This window comes from Pygoscelis adeliae, unplaced genomic scaffold (genome assembly GCF_000699105.1).
Source record: "Pygoscelis adeliae isolate BGI_AS28 unplaced genomic scaffold, ASM69910v1 Scaffold10, whole genome shotgun sequence".
Classification (NCBI taxonomy): Eukaryota; Metazoa; Chordata; class Aves; order Sphenisciformes; family Spheniscidae; genus Pygoscelis; species Pygoscelis adeliae.
The window spans coordinates 1,614,897-1,632,909 of record NW_008824053.1 but is presented as its reverse complement, the minus strand read 5'-3'; the positions used below and the strand labels follow the sequence as shown (position 1 = coordinate 1,632,909).

The 18,013-nt window shown below is 37.4% G+C and overlaps 1 protein-coding gene across 1 annotated transcript in view; it reads right to left on the bottom strand.

Moving 5' to 3' along the window:
- The window catches only part of LOC103925093 (exostosin-like 2), a 77,811-nt gene that overhangs the window by 47,472 nt on the left and 12,326 nt on the right, over nucleotides 1–18,013 (bottom strand). The window contains exons 3-4 of the mRNA XM_009333739.1: nucleotides 17,806–17,896; nucleotides 6,678–6,753 (exon numbers count right to left, since the gene is read on the bottom strand). Coding sequence (XP_009332014.1) covers nucleotides 6,678–6,753; nucleotides 17,806–17,896 — 167 coding nt within the window. The remainder of the gene's footprint in view (nucleotides 1–6,677; nucleotides 6,754–17,805; nucleotides 17,897–18,013) is intronic.

Here is an 18,013-nt window from a genome sequence, read left to right as displayed (position 1 = left end):
TTCCCCCCCCCCCCCTCCTCAGAAATAGCACTTTTAATAGCAGTTCTAACTGTACATTCCAGTCTGGTCTTACTACCCACAACTTCCATAGGTGGAAGGAGTGGAAGGAGTGAGAGTTGATGCAACTGAATATATGTAAATAGGACTGTAATTCCTGAGATAGCTGCTTCCTGTTGATTGGAAGAGGTTGTATCTTGAGACCAACCAGCAACATCGCCCTCAGTGTATATGCAAACATGCAAAGCACAAGTCATTATTTAATTAGTGAAGCATTCAATTATTATTAAAACTTGACAAAATTAATCCGAGTATTTTAAGATCCCTCCTTTCTTCCCCCTCCTCAATTTGTTAATTTTAGTGTTCTCTAACTGCAATTCCACCCATGATGTGTAGGTGGGATAAGATTACAGTAGTTACGCAACAGTGACAGAACTTCAATTAGAAGTTGTTGACTACTACTTTTTTTAAAGCGAAGTTCTTTGCAACAGTTTACAGTTCACCTGAAATACTATTTTAAACTGCAAAAAGCACATTCTGCTAGCTAGCCAGAAGTTCTATGCAATAAGACCATAATTCTTGTTTTATTTTACAGAATGGATTTTTTTAATAGTATGGGTATGTCAAGTCATTCCAATTTTGAGACACTTTTGTACCTGAAGTAGCCAAAAAGTGAGAGCTCACCTTAAAAGTTCCCAGAACATTTAAATGAAAGCAATACATCATTTTCATTGCTTCATTTTCAAAATGTAACGGTTTAATCCTTATGAGGCATATTGCTATATAAAATATTTAAATGTTTTTTGAATCCTGACTAAAGCTTTAACACAAAATTGAAAACCAACATAATATTAACGGCTTATAGTGTAGCAACCAGAGGAAAACTGCATCAGGATTTTACTTTTCAGAAGCCTATAAAACAAACCACTGTTTTTATTTGCACACGAGTTACAGAAAAATCAAATTTTACAGTAAGTACTGAAGTGTCAATGCAATGTCTCTGTTAACATTAACACACAAATTCTCAACTCAGTACACTTTCAGTATCAATACTAAGCTATATGATCTATTTAAAAAAATATTGATTTTCTGACCATGTTTAAGAAGCTATGTCTATTCCTTTGGCTAGGTTCAATGATAACAAGTGTTATCATTGAACAAGACAGTTCTTTAAAGTGACTGTTCTTAGAGCTCCAGAGCTCCACCCGAACGGATTAGGGCTTTCGTTCCCGTAGATACTGCACAACTCAGAAGAACCAAAAATGTTTCAACAAGGAATTTTTCAATACAGGTTGTCTACAGAATAGCTATAGTTAGAGATAACATAGTAACATAGTTGCAAATAATCTTTTTTCTAAAGCAAAACTAAGCATGTACTATGAAGCACTAAAGATACTTTTCTTTGCCAGTAAGAAAATTTTAGCAGTTTCACACATCATCAGAAGACAAAATGTAACAATATAACAGAACAGTATCTGTCAAGATCTATCCCAGAGGAATATACTTGAAGACAATCTTCTGAACGAAAAGCAGAGGTTACAGGAAAAGCGTGGCAGGTTTTGTTTTAGGTGATAAAACTAATTGATTGGGTATATGAGAGGGTTCCAGAACACATTCTTTTCACCGTAAGACTACTTTTTTTTTTTTTTAAACAATAGATCAGTTCGTATTTCTTGAAGGCCTCAAGAGTTTTACTTGCACAGAAATTGATGACAGGCTTAGAAGGTGCTATTGCGGACAATTACTAGATTGGTATCTGTTTAGAATCATCAGATTATTTGACAGTATTTTATTTAATGGATATGGTTTAATATACTTGCATTGGTCAAGCAAGAAATTACTGCAATGTGTTTAATAAGCCTGGATCAATGCAAATACTATTTACATATATATATACATACACATATATATTGAATATGTACATATAAATAGCAGTGAGCACAAGGCTGGCAAACTGTTCGTAAAAAATGATGTATTAAAACATGTACACACAACCTGCCTCAAAAATCTAAGCTGTCCTAAAGGAGATGCTTGCAATTACTATAGTTTCATGTGTATGCCCAGCAGTTTATCTCTATTAAAACCAAACCAAACCAAACCCCTCTGTGACTCAGCAGCAATGCAGTTATCATAGAAGAAATGTTAACCCCATAGTTCATAAGCCTACCAGAACCTTCCCCCTCCTGCCTTTGATCTTCCATACTTGTATCATTTATTTCAGCAACACTCCCTCTCTGATTATCCCTGCTTTGGAATTTATTGAGATTGTGTAAGGCTATGCACACATAAGACACAGCAGGTTTTTAAAGCAGTTTTTATGATATCAGATTTATTTAAACAGAAAAAAAAAATTCTTTCATAAATGAATCACTGTTTCTTAGTCAAGCATTTTTTCCCCAAACAGAATTCAAAGAACAAGTAGGAAGATAGCACAGCCAAGCATTTTTTTCTTGCTGTTGACTTGGCTAGTCAAGATCATCTCCATAGCAATCAGCAAACATTACAAACATAACAAGGTCAGAAAGGTTTTCCTGTAAAGCATAACCAGGACTTCACCTCCAACTTTCTCAGCAAATGGATATCTGAATAAATTCTTCAGCTCTTCAGGACAGAACTATTTACTGTTTTTAAAATCAGTCAGCATAAAGTTACAATAGTTTACTTTAAAATGTTGGTCTGCCATCAGCACATTTCAAACTGGTATCCTTCTCCTTCCCCACCTGTCCCCCAAGAAAGGAGAAAGGAAAGCAGAAAACTGCCTCCATGTCTAATTCCTCTCCCAAAACAGAAACAGATATAGCTGAAAGACTTGGAGGGGAAGTTTGTGTGGTTTGTTTGTTTTAATGAGATCTTATACTCTCATTTCTCCTATTCATAGAAGTTTTAAACTTAATAAAAGTCTAAGTCTTAAATTCCTTTTGAGACATCACATCCACACAAAAACTATCACATTTTGTAAATATTTCTTTGTGCCATGCTTCTTTTAAAGACTCTTTTCGTAAGAAAAGTACATGAAGTGCATACCCAACCAGGTATATACCAAATCGTGGCAGGAGTCATCTGGGCTTAAGGACTGTGATTGCCTCAGAGTCCCAGAAGTGTTGCAGTATGGCTACAGCAACCATTCCACAGCAGAGGCTAGATTTCCAGAGAATGATAGTCTGCAGTGCCTTCTACCTCCTATGATCAGCCAATTCCGGCCATCGGTTACCCTTTAATGCAAGGGTATTCAAGCAGCAGGTTGCCCAACAGGACTCTTTCTCCACGTTGTTAGCCCATTTGGCACTTCCCATCTCTGAAACACTGATCACAGGCTGCCCACGTGTGCCCCTCGTGCCATGTGAGAATTACCATACTTTTGCTGCTGCAGTTGCTCATTGCATCAATGCCTTGCTGGCACGTTAAGTCACAGGTCATGAACTTCTGTCTTACACACACTAGTTCAGGCCTCAGGAATCCTCTCGGGGACACTTGTGCGGGACAGACACGAGAAGGTGAGTGGTAGAAGGGTACAAACTGTGAATCCATAGTTCTCGACTAAAGAAGCTGAGCAGTAGTCTATTGTAGCTAGGCCTACAGTACACATCAGATGCATGCTTCAGCCCTGGGATGTGGTCTTACAAGCCTACTTACTCACTGCAGATAGTATCTAAATTATGACAGTCTGGCTTATATTTTAACTATTAGAAGAGCAAAGCTTACATTAGCAGGTACTGGCCTACCTCAGGGGTAGTGCCAATCAGCCAGACTGGAATCTATTCATGTGCAAGTTTCTATACCACTCTGGTGGTATTCCAAGCTTTAGCTGTTTGATTTCAGGTATTACTTTCAAGTGGTTGCACTATCAGGTTACCCTTCTCTGTTATGCATTACTAGTTTAAATTAACCTATTTGGAATTAGCCTCTGGTAAGGTAGCAGCAACAAACAGCACCTCCTCCCAGCTGAGACTGCAGCTGATCTGCATGAGATTTCTCGGTCCTGTTCCTGACCATCTGTACTCTTCACCTAGCACTGCCAGTCTGTTTGCTTTTTTCAAAAAATATAAAAGTTACATTAAAATGACACCACAGTTTGCTAAATCAACCCTGCAAATGTCAGAGTTACTAATTCAGTTTCAGTTTGGCTCCCTTGTGTATTTTTTTCCATTATAATAGATGATCTTTATATCATCATGATTACAAGCCATTTATGTTGAGCAGCTTGCCTCGTTCAATGCAGATGATGGTCTTACAACAAGAATAAAGACTGTAGAGACAGTCCTGTTTAATACTGAATCATTTTTAAAAAGTCCTGAGGTATTTATTAGTTGTGTTCTTATTTTCTGGGTGAAACTCTTGGTACCTAGGGTCCAGTTTGAAGGTGTTCTAGTTCAACCATAAAAGTATGAAGGTACACTTCCACAGTGATACACGAGACTGTATTCAGGTCCCAAACTGATCACAGTCTCAATTTGAATCTGGAAAAAACAGAACTAATCTCTCTAGTTCCCATAGGCACAGTGACAGAATAGCAGGTTTATTATTGGTTCTTCTCTGGAGTAACCGCTTCACACAACAAGCATTCTCCAGAGTCTTTAATAACTCAAATATAAGGTCACAAACAGCAGAACTGAGGTAAAAAAAATAGATTCCTAGTGAGTGAGCATCATTGGTCATGTGTTTGAATGGGACAGTGGCACTGGAAAATAGGGTGATAGTGTATTCATAAGCTCTATTTAGTGTTAACACAGGAGTGGCAAATCCAATGTTTTCCCAATATGAACACAGGCATTCAAAACTAGAAATACTGGAGTTTAATTTTTTTTATAACTAACTTTCTGTACTAAGAAGCAATGTAAATTTTCACTAGAAGCACTTGTTTTGCAAAAAGGTTATAGCAACTCTACAAACAATTTGCAGAACCTCCTCTTAAGACTACCTGACTTTAAGTCAGCACGCCCCTGGAAGCAGCAGATAGCGTGAATCAACTTGCATAATGGTTTCATTTGCGCAGCAAACATTAGTCCCAAAACAGTGTCATTTTTGATACAGGAATCCTCTTAACAGTGGCCAATGTTATCATATCTGTTGTCCCATTTTCCCCTTCATCAGTAACAGGTCTAGTGTTTTATATTATAAAGATTTTAAATCTGTAATGTTTAGTGAAGAGTCTCCTTGCTATTTGCACACAAGTGATATTAATTAGTACTTTGGAATTAAAACATCTGTTTCATTTCTTGCAGTTGATAAATTTTCTATACATGCTGCAAATCAATTTTTGACAGCCATTTGGGGACCAGGTTAAATCTACAGCTATGTGCTCAGTGCACTGGGTCTGGCTGGGATGGAGTTCGGTTTTCTCCATAGCAGCCTGCATGACGCTGTCGTTTAGATTTGTGACTAAAACTGTGCTGATAACACCCCAATGTTTTAGCTGTTGCCAAACAGCGCTTGCACAGCATCAAGGCCTTCCGTTCCTCACTCTGCCCCCACAGCAAGTAGGGCGGGGTGGGCAAGATGCTGGGAGGGGACACAGCCAGGACACCTGACCCCAACTGACCAGAGGGATATTCCATACCATATAACATGCTCAGCAATAAAACTGAGGAGCAGTCTTTCTAAGTCAGCAGTTGCTCAGAGACCAGCCAGGCATTGGTCTGCTGGTGGGAGGTGGTGAGTGATTGCCTTTGCACCACTTCTTTTGTTCCCCCCCCAACTGTCTCTCCCCAGTTCTTATTCCCCCACTTAAACTGTCTTTATCTAAACCCACAAGTTTTTCTTGGTTTTGCTCTTCTGATTCTTTCCCCTGTCCCACACTGGGGTTGGGGTGGGAGCAAGTGAGCAGCTGTCAGGCGTTTAATTTCTGGCCAGGGTCAACCCACATCAGGCTTGTGGTTTTATGACAGGACAATAGAACAAAACTCAATCATGGTGATCTTCAGAATTAACTGCTGCATTTACAGATTCTAGACAACTTTACAAAGAAAGGACCAACACTTTGCAGACAAAAGAAAAAGCTATTGTGGTATCCAAAGAAGATACCAAAATTTTCTATCTCTAGTGAGAAGCAACTCAAAATTGCCTTGAATCAACAACCATTATATGGAAGCAAGAAAATAAGAAAGCTTCTACAAATTAATTGTTAGGGAGTGACACTTCTACAAGACAGAAAAAGGAACCATTTTTATATGTGTAAAGACACATTTCTATAACACTTATTAGAAGCAACATTTTATTAAGTTGAATGAGATTTAGAAGTTTTAAGTTTTCCACTGAGTGAGATTTAGTTTAAACAGTGTGATTTCAGGGCCCATGTTTTGTCCTTGTTCATGGGTGTGGGGTTTTTTGTTTGGTTGGTTTTTTAATATCTGTTTTTTCAGTAATTCATACTAGCATACCCACATCATTAGCTGCAAACCCATGAAACATCCAGTGTTTTTTGTTACTATTGTCTTGAAACTGTAAGGTTATGAAAAAAGGTGAACACATCCTTCAGTGCCTCACCTGCTAAGCAACAATGAGAGCATATTCATTTTTTCCATTCTTCAGAGGGAAAAGAATTCAGAACAAAGAATAACCTTAAAGCTAGTAGTAACCATCTAGATAACGAGCACCTAACAACACTTTCACACTGGATAATATATTTTAGTTGAATTTCAAAACACAAAAAATATAGGAACGTTGTTTTAAACAAAGCTTACCTTTAATTTCTTATTTAGTTTACAGCAGTATCTGTATAACATTGCCAAATTTAAAGGTCCAAAATCTCCATAGAAACTGGGAGAAAAAGAACAAAAAAATGTGTTATTTATACAAAAGAGCTAAGCAAATTTCAACATGCATGTTGTTGATAGGTAAAAGCTGCAAATCAGTAACTTTTGGGGGATACCAAGTAACCAACATACATGGTGCAACAGATAAGCCCTTTATTGATTCATTGAAGAGAACAACAGTAACAATTACTGTGAAAGCCGTTGTAGCTTCCGTTTAAGATGCTCCAGTAACTACCTTTGCCATTATATACACACACACCAGCTACAGAATTTTTTCTTCATCCCATGATATCCAGTCTGTTTTTGGCCAAAACTAGAGTGAAGACTTCAAGACATGATCTACTCCCCTTTAAGCCATGCGGATATCATCCTAGATAAAGGTTCTACAACTGCTTAAAATGAGAATATATCATTAGATCCTATGAAGAATAAGCTAAATGGAATTTCTTAAGGGTAGTAAAATTTATTAAATAACGTCCAGACTTGATCTCTGTCTGAAATTTAAGCTTATTTCTTTTTATCCCATTCTCCACTATTCCAGAGATTACATATTATATATACACACTTTACATATACTTGTTTCCCTTTGTCCCCCCAGTCCTCTTGTCTTTAGGCTGTTCCTCCAATTTATTATTTATTTCATGTCTTCTGATTGTTCTTGTTTCTCCCTTCTAGATTCTTCTCAAACATTCATATTACCTTTGAAGCAGCAATCACTGTCCTTAGGATAAGAGCTAGTAGCAGTAGTCTGTACATGCAAATTATTGCACAATAAAAGTAAGTTCCTGGTAGGGATTCACAGTGCTCTTCCTAGCTAAGCGTTCATACAGGCACCTTTACAAGTAATAGCAGCCTTTATGCAAGCAACTTACAATGACACCTTCTAGAGCTTTCTCCCTCCCCACCCATTGTGCAAAATTGGTAAAAATTTAAGTTGCAAGCTTTCTCCAGTATTTTTCCTTCTTGTGTATAGAAGTCTATCTTGATGGTCTATGAAAATTTGTTGATGCACGTTATAAATTACAGTGAGAATGGACTGTAACTTAAACTGTTTTAATCTGCTCTGCCTTAAGTCTTTCAATAAAAAAGACAGGACACTTCTTGCCTATTGACAAACAAATCAGGCCATTAGCATCTGAATGCTTGTTGTTTGGGGAATGACAAAAGAAGAAGGTAACTATGTTCTATGACTTCTGGGCTTTGAAGGAGTGAAAACTGACTGAAATCAGGTGACAGAATAGGTGGTAGTACCTTTCAAGCTTTCTTCCCCATGGCAGAGGGTTTATTTTTCAGGAAAATTAGTTACATTCCAGTTAAACATAAGAAGAAAACTTCCACTTTGAGGGCAGTCAAACATTGGAAAGAGGTTGCCCAGAGAAGCTGTGGTGTCACAACCCAACTGTACAAGGCTCTGAGCAACCTGCTCTTGTTGACCTTGCTTTGAGCCCGGGGGTTGAATTAGACGATCTCCGGAGGTGCCTTCCAGCTTCAGCCCTTCAGCTATTCTAAGTGGACACAACAACGAAGTAGGAGTGCCCTATCTTTTCGGTGCTTATAACTTTCTTAATATCCTCCTCCCCACATACTCTCAAACAAAAAAAACTGAGCCCAGTGCAAAAAGAGATAATTATATTAGTCTTATCACTGTCTGGGACAAATAGCCTGCCTGCCACACCAATGCTATTTCAATATTATCTACTTTATCAAATAACAACACAAGTGTTTGTTAAGATTCAGTTCAACCCTTCAGTACAAATATTATGACATAATGCTTAATTACAGAAGCTCATTAGCTGGGTCAAGGACCAAGCTGTCCAACTATTAGGACTTTATTTGTAGGTTACACAGAAGTTAACTAACTCAAGGGAAAATTGCAGTGGCAGTAAAGCAGGGTTTAACTTTAGAATTCCTCATCTTTTCTTAGATAAATCTGCCAGATATGGTCAACAGTTTAGTTACTTTTAAAACAAAACCCTCTATACAGTTTTTAATAGAGATGAAATTTAAAAAAAATGTTCTAAGAAGGACAAGAATGAGTTATGACAAGTAGTTAAAACTGGAGCTCTAACAACACTAGAGTGAATGTAGCTTCTAGAAAAGCTATGTAGAAGGCTTACTAACATCTCTTCCCATTCTGCTGCGCTAGCACCTTCTCTAAATCAAAAAACCATTTTTCACTTAAATATATGATGGAAGAGAAGAATTTAGGATTTTAAGGTTATTTTGTGAAAAATACTTTTTAAAGTATTGTGAAAAAGTGTGGAATATGATAGTTACTAGAAAACTTTTTTTAAACCAGTGTGAGCAAAGCAGCTTTGATCAGCTCAAAGATATAACTAAATACACAGTTCATCTAAAGCACTGAAGAACTACAGCCATGCTTTAGGATAATAAGTTTCTATTACTATTTATTTGCTAGAAGTACATCAATATGAAGTCATATATCCACTTCTACTTTTCCACGTGATTAAACTCAAACAGAAGTGTGGGAAGAGCACATTAAAATGAATTTACAAATGAATTTATCCACAACAGATAAATTACTTACTATTTTGGTGGGGATAAGGATAAAATATATTTATTGAGTCTATCCATGAACTAATTATATTTCTACAAGATAAAGCTGTTCAGATTCTCTCAACCACCAAGCTAAAGATGTCACAGTCTTAGACTGACTATTTCTCCATTACTTATTACCATTAAGTATGCCATGCTTCTCTTAACACAGGAGAGGGGGGAAGCAGCAGTGTTTAAGACTCTGGTACTACCACCATTTCTCTATGCTGCAGAAACAAGATATTTCTCAGAATCCAAACACAATCATAAAGGAAAGGCACTTTTGGTCACTGTTGCACTAGCATTGTTACCCATACACCAAACACTGGCAATTCCCAAGTTATTTACATAACACCATGTAGACAGTATAAACCAGCCATTGGCTTCGTTGATAAAACATTGTGGCAGATATGTGAGGGAGAAAGGTTATTTGTTACATGTATAATTTTAACTTTCACCACTTAATACCTCTAAATTGGAATAAGCTTGAATGTCCTTTTTTTAAATGGGGCTAAGTGAAACAAGTGCTTTACAAACTTCCAAATCAAAGAGTTCTCTGAAAGATAATACAAGGCTCTGTACTGAAGTAATGAACTCTGATCTACAAAACCCTTCTTCAATTTATATCCTTAGAACTAAATACAGTTTCTGACATGTTTAAACAGAAGGGTTTAATCTTATGCACCCTCATTACTTTTAGTATAACAGGCCATTTTTTGTACTTGAATTAGAGACACTTGATCCTGACTCACCCAGAGGATTTTCTTCTTACGAACAGAATTTTGACAGAGTTAAATGTAAGTGGAAGATGGGGAATGGGGAAGAAATGACACACCAGGTCATCATCTCAATAAAGAATTCTATCCAGCAAAAGTTGAAGATAAAAACATAAAGAAATCAAATCTTATTATAATAATAGTCACTGATAAGAATCCACCCAATACTATTTTACTTCCATCTCTTCACAGGTAATAGACTTTCTTTTTATCTAGGTGTTTTAATAAGCATTTATACACAATAAGAAATCAGGATGCCTCTGAAGCTTAAGCCACTTAAGAGAGACAGTCATTCACAATGGAGGTGGGAACCTGATATGAGGAACAGAAGGCAAGTACAGTATTAATCTACATTTAATTATATTTTGTTTTAATCAAGTACTTAGATGATAGCTTAAATCATTCTTCCCCCTCATCCCATGGAAACTTGCTATCCTTATGCTTCTCAAACTAAGAAGTAGCAAAACCCCAGAATATACTAGAGGAATATTTAAATACTCTATCTCAAAAATACTAACATAATGCTACCTGGAAGCAGTAGCATAGGTTTCTTTAACTGTATTCTCCTTAAAATAGACTCCTAGAACCACTCCTTCCTATCAGTTCTTAAGGCATAACATCTGAGGTATTTGCCATATTGTTTCATAGGAATGGTCATCCATCTAGAAAGGCCAGCCCATAAAGAGCTCATTGGTCTACTCTGTCATGCAAGCAGTTACTGTACATTCTTCCAGGGAATTTAATGGTGAAAGAAACATAATCCACAACTCTTCAGGACAGCAACTCAGTTGTTTCTGACTGCAGTTCCATGGGATGCCACGTGAAGGTGCCATGAGTCAGCTCGAGCCTTGGGCACCTCTTCTGAATGCTGAAGTCACTTTTTACTAAGCATTTGAATACCACTAACCCTAGTCCAGCAGAAGAATGATAAACTTTCGTATCTTGCGCTATTGGATGATCCTGGTTAGGGTCAGTGAAGGAACACTATAGCCTGGCAGACTTCGAAATGAATTGATAACCTCCATATTAACATCACAGCCAATCTATTTATCAGGGCCAAGGTACCAAGTTACCTTTCAAAGATAAATTGCGGTACTTATACTTTACCCCAGAAGCCTGAAACTTTTTCCCCCCACAGATGAATACACCAGAGCAGTAGTTTTACACCGCCACTCACTTACAATTTTGCGATACAGCAACAGAGGTACGGATGAAATGATAGGAGATTCCTATCTGAAAAGCTATTTCAGGATTCTTTTCTTCACGACAGGCCAGTTTAAGTTCAGTGTTATTGCTACACTGAACGTGAGGGTATGCATGCGGTCTTACCAGGCTGTCAGCATTTCCAATAGTTGAATATGGTCCAAAGCCTAATTACCATATAGGGGGGGAATAGGACAGATCCACCAAGTCAGTTCTAACAATGCAATAATGCTCAGAGGGGATGATGTTACTTGCACGGCAGTTTACTCAATTATTGGTTTAGTAATTTGAAAACAGAGGCACAGTTTAACAATTGCAATCATTTTCTGGAGTATGTACACCAGAATTGGAATACAACTACTCCTTTACACAGGAAGTTTGCCTTCTTGGAGACTAGTAACATATAAAGTAATTTTTCTGCCAAAACAGGAGCACCCCAAGCTTGCAATTACCCAAACCAAAAGATTAACCACAAGAACTTCAGGAACTAGCACAAATACAGCTTCCTAACTGCAAAACTACACTAATTTTTCAGCATTTTACAAAGATCCAGCTTACTATTAAAATTAAACAATGAGACTAAATTAGAATAAGAAAAACATTCTCCACTTGCTTTTCTCTCCCCCTTTCCCAGGCTGGATTGCTGGAACATTCAGGTCACTGCACTGTAAGGCCCTTGCTGCATGTGCTCTAAATCCAGCCATTAAGCAGTACAAGAACCAGCTACTGCAGAAGCGGCCAACTGGCTACTACAGATAAATGCTTCAAATCATAACCTGAGCAGATCTTACATGCTACAAAGTTTCTGGATGAAAGCCAAGAGGATCAGTCCACACATCCATTACAACCTAACTGTTGGTCAGGAAATCTTACCTGTTCAGGAAATATTACCTCCAACTCCTGTTTCCTAGAGTGTGTTCCTCCTTCCTACTTCTCAAGCGCGTGAACAAAGGTGGGATGTTCAATGGCACAACGTGCAATGGATGCACAATGCTGCCTGCTCTAGCCCCTCCAATTCCAGTAACACGTGAATTGCTAGGAGCTTATCTGGGCTGCAACACAATCCCTAACACTTAATACTACTAAGGGATTGCACACCTCTGAATAGACAAAGTCTGATACAGCAAATATAACCCTACAAATGATACATCACCTCACTGCTTGCATCTGAAGGTAGGAATAATGCAGAGGCTCTGGATTATGCACAAGCCCAGGTACTCACTCCATTTCCCCTTGAGTGTTCCAAATCCTCCTCAAAATCCTGATTCTTCAAAATCCAACAAGAACTCATAGATCCAAATTATAGATAATTAAATAGCTATTCCAGATATATGCATTTTTGATACAATGCTCCTTGACGTCAAGAACAAAGTATCAGTGAAGAGGTTCTCCCATAAAAAGTTTCCCTATAGAAGAATTTTCAGGTCATGTTAAAGCCTACCCCCCATGGGGAAAAAAGTCATCTTAACAGAGGCCAATTTTCTCATAAGGGGTTTTCTGTATCAAGCTATACTCCCGTCCAATGTAAAACTGGAGCCTAGAAAACAAATCTGTTTTATCCTGGTACCCATTTACTGCAAACAAAAAAAATTCCTCAATATTTTTGGCAATTGTTTTTATCTTTTCCATACAAAGAAGTGAAGACAGATATGGTAAAGCAAGGTGTAGGTATAAAATTTATGAAACTGTCGGACTGGGAAGAATACCACGGGTGTTAAGGGATAGCACTTTACAAGTCTCAAATATAAAATTATGTCAGTAGTTCATGTCTGAAGGAAAAGTTGACACTCCCAGTTCTTAGATCTCCTGATTTTCTTTTTGCAGAGAATTTAAAATCTCTCTTTTTAAGGTGCAAAACAAAATAAAGCTGGAGTGCTATTCTTAATACTCATCTGTAAGAATTAGACATACAGAAGCTGGTACTAGTATATGAAGTTTTTCTGCTCTGTATTTATATTCACACTAATAGAAGTTAGAAGTTGGGAAATTTCCTAATTTTTTTTTTTGTGGACTGCAGCTTACTAAGTTATCTTGGTCATCTGATAGTCAAGTTCAAGTCTTCAAAAAGCTACCGATGTGAACAAGGAACTCCCTGTTCTCTGTGTGAAGAGACAGCTCTGTTTGTTTTAACAAGGCTAAGTTTAAGTTTTCGTTTTCCTTTAAAATGATATAAGCCACAGAATGATGGAGAAGTTCAGGTTTCCTATGCAAGTACTGTTACTGGATAGCCACAGAAAAGAAGCATTTAGCCAAAGTAAAAATAAACAAGTTAACCCTTACTCTTCTCACAGGAAAGAGAAACTGCTTCTTTGCATATACACATGCAGTGAAGGAAGCGAGTCCTACAAGTCAAAGTCCAAACAGTACTCGTTTAGTATTGTTGTAGCTAAGCAATTGAGAGTCTTATTCTACTGCTGCTTGAACTCAAAGAAGTAGCTAACATTAAGACTAATGTGAAACAGGCAAGTAACATACCATGGCTTGAAAGAAAGTTTTAGTGTAAAACATAGGATGTACAGAGAATATCATATTAATTACTTTTACAGCTGCTCACAAGATGTCAAAGACTAGATTTGCAAAAGCTGTTTATACAAGAGATCCGAAGTCAGAACAAATGACTGAATAAAAACATTATGATTTATGAAAGCTGCCATTATAATTTATCAGTAAGAGATTCCTGTTTCTCATCATCTAGATTTTAATTTTGTTTGAGAAAACTACTCAACAATAAAAAGGACATAAAAAGTTGCTTTGATAAAAATATGTGAAAGCCAAGTTAAGCAGTCAAGTGTAGTATTCTCAACCTAGATCTGTTTACTGAAAGGTGAAACATGAAAGACGCTATTCTTAGAAAATAAAAAGCTCCTTACTAGTGCCTAACTCATTAATTGAGGTCTTGCCAAGGCAAGGCTTGTCTATTTGCCAAATGACAGTCTTCATCAAGCTGGATTATTTCTCATTAACTCAATTTACGTGAAGTAATAGTTACCTGCACTACATTACCCTTAAAGATTGTATTTCTTTATAAGTAGTAGTGCAGACTTTCTCAGGAGGGACCTCGGAGACTTTCAGAGAGACTGACAAAATCTTACAGAAACGGAATAATCAAAAAAGAGAATTCAGAATTGGATAAATTCATTCAGGTTTCTTGTTCCCTCAACTGAGGGATTTACATACCATTTCCCCAGCATAATAGGTTCAAGGTTAAATTGCAGCACATTCAACTAAAATAATGACAGTGCTAGTAGTGAGTTCTAGTCAGCTAGCATTTGAGATGTTCTTAAAAGCATTTAAGCTTATCTTTATTATTTTTAAAAGTGTGAATGTTTAAATAAGTGAAGACAGTGTTATGAATTCATTAGAACAGTTGACAACTTCAAGTGAAAACTGAAGGCTGAAGTACTCAAGATTACATAACCACACTTCGTGTACAATTTAGTGATAAATCACGTGACAAACTGCAAGAGCAAGTCAGCATTTATCAGACCAAAACTTCCAAAGCTATTAGATCTAGCACTACAGCTGTTTTGTTTAATAAATGGGGTATACTATTAGCGTGCACTATTACTTCCTTATGTCTCTTCAAGAGTGGGGAAAAAAAGGGAAGCGAGACAGTGAGATTTTAAGTACCATGTGATCCAATAACATGCCCTCTGTAATCAGACAACCCCAAACCTACATATTCATGAGGTTTTCAGATCATATACGGCTTCAGGGAAAGCAAACTGATACCTCAGTAAAGTCAGCTAAATAAATTTCTGTAACACTTCATACTTAAGACTTATCACTGAAGTTTATAGAATAACAGCCCAAAGAAAAGCAGTTTACTTCCATGCACAATGAAATTATCTTTGTCTTGTCACTAGAATGATGAATCTAAACCAAATTAAGTCCATAAACAGTCATATTAACAAAATTACTTACGTACCTCACAGGTGCTGAGGATTTTGTGCTTGAGTAGACATCTCCTATCCTCCTCCTTGTAACAGTCTGAACAACTCGTTTGATTAAAAAGCAGAACTGGCCATGAAATTCTGATCAGCAAGAACAGCACAGGCACGCCATTTTGAATGAAGACTCTGGAAAGCACTGTTCTGAGCTATTGCACTTCAAAACTCACTTCCAAATGTTTATTTTGCTATCATATAACAAATATTTCTAATCACTTTCTCAGAAAGCAAGCTGCATTTTTGACAAAATGAGCAGAAGATCCGATCTGGTGCATTAAAGTTGCACTCCACTACTACTTACAGACAACCCCTGATGTCAGGCCCCTCACTTTGCTGTGCAGCCTGTGAAACATAACAGACTGATGTCAAGCTCATTGATGAGCATAAGGAAAAGGGAAGCTATAGTAAAATCAGCATTTCCCCAAAAACCAAGAGACTTGCATTCTATCCCTCATTTTGCCTCTAGCTTTCCAATTTCAGAAAGATATTGAAAAAAAAATATAAAATGGTAACCCTACTGACACCTGCTTTTACTTCCTTGAGCCAATATAAGCTTCCCTGGAGATGAGAGGGAAAAGAGAGAGGAAAAAAAAATAAAGTTAGGCATGGTTTTACTACCAAATATGGCATACACTGATAGTGATGGGTGCTGCAATACAAATATCAGGGGAAAGTTTAGCACTGTGATGTAAGAGAGTTAGGTTATTACACAAAATCCATTCATACCACCCGGTAACTGTCACTTAATTCCTACCTCATATTATGTTTTAGTATTTTAATTTGAGAGCACAAAAGGGAGAGTACTATTACAATATCAAATATAGGATGATGCCTTTAAAAAAGACCAAATAGATTAGGAACTATCAATTCAGAAAATACACCATGAGTTACATGTCCAAAATCTTCAGATGTGCCCTAGAAGACATAGGAAATTTTGCTTCCTTCCATTATCTTGTAATTATATCTGGTATCAAGTTACACCCTGGTATGTGGTTAATAGGTAATTGGGTTAAGGAGTATACTTACTGAATTTCCCTTATATATGTTAAAGAAAATCACTTTTTTCCCTCTAGCTCAAATTTCTCAGTACTTTTTTTTTTTTTAAATATGATACTGTCTTCACACAAAATACCCCAGTTACAGTCCTTGGTTAGTACAATCATCTGTAACTAACAGAGTACAGAACTGCTCCCCCTTCCCAACCCCAAGATCAAATCCCACGTCAGATTCCTTCACCCTTCCTAGAAGCATATTAAGAATTAGAAACAAAATACCTCAGGTCAAGCATAACATAGAAGCCTTAGAAGAGATACAAGATCAAATTTTTCTTTCATTAAAGAAAGTGGAACATATTCATATAAAACAAATTGCTCAGGACCTTCTCCGGTTGAATTCTGCTTTTAATATTAGGTCAACCTTGCCTTAGGGTACTCCTGAGGTCCCTTCCAACCTAAACTAGTTAATGATCATCACAGAACCTACTCCCAACCCAAACAGTTAATTACAGGAGTCAACTTTGGGAACGAATCATTGGGAACTCCAGTAGAAGACACACAGCTTAAGATAATGAAGACTCAAAAACACGTGTAGAAAAGAAACCCTAAAACTGTAAGCTGTGCATAGGAAGTAAGCTAGAAACCAAGGAAGATTGGTTTACACCTTCACAGAAGCAGTACTGAAGTCACTGGAGAAGGGAAGGAAGAATGGTTGATGCTCACAAGTTCTTCAACTCATATGGAAAGAAAGTTATAGTTAAAACAGGACCATGTTTTTTTTGTTTCACTTGTGCTGCAACAGACCCCTTGTCAAGTGGCTGGATATATCATCACACACAAAACAGTTGATCTGGGAACACAGTGTAGAGCAACTACTTTTTAACCACAGCATAGAGAGATTACTTTATTGTTTAGTGCGTTTTATGTCCTTTAATAGTATTCACGCTACAATCAATTTTACTGTTGACCTTCTACGTGCTATCAGTGTCTTCCAAACACACAAAGCTTTTACTTCACAGAAAATACTTTTTCTGCCGTTCTCAAGCTACAAAAGCCAACAGGAAGTGCTAATCTCAAAACCTTCTGCAGGCTGTTGCAGATGTTCTTCAAAAGCACATTTAAGCTTTGCATTCTCATGATTCTGTATAAAAGGTGATCACTTCATACTCTCTATACATAAAAATACATATAAAACAAACTATTGTCTCATCTATTCATACCAAACAACAGTCTTCTATTTAAGACCCCATTTAATAAGATGTAATTAGTCTTAAGAGATCTTCTCCACCTTATAAACAACTCTTACAAAGCTCAGATATCTTTCCCCTAGCTCAACCACAATTTAAGCCATTTAACTGGTCTTGCAGCTGTTTTTGTGTTGTTTTTTTTTTTAAATAGCAAATCTTGCTAAACTAGTTTCAGCTAATGTATAAATATATTCAGGCTAACTTTATACTCATGCTTTGAGCAAGTCGCTAAACGGGGCAAAAATATGCTATATAGTATTAAAGTGTGTTGGGAAGAATCTCAGGTGATCACTTGGAATGTGCAAAACACAACAGATCACAACACTTACTTTTCATAGACCAGTTCCTCATCGGTGCAGAAGTAGTGGGTATTTACGGTACTCTTCGGTTTGTTCCGTAAAGTAGCAAAGTACAACCGATCTGAAAGACAGATGAGGGCAGCAGCGTTGGACGGACAAAGCAGGTCGCCACTTCCCCGCGGCACGCCTGTCACCCCACCGGTGGGCGCCGCGCCCTGCGGCCCCGTCCCGTCGCGGC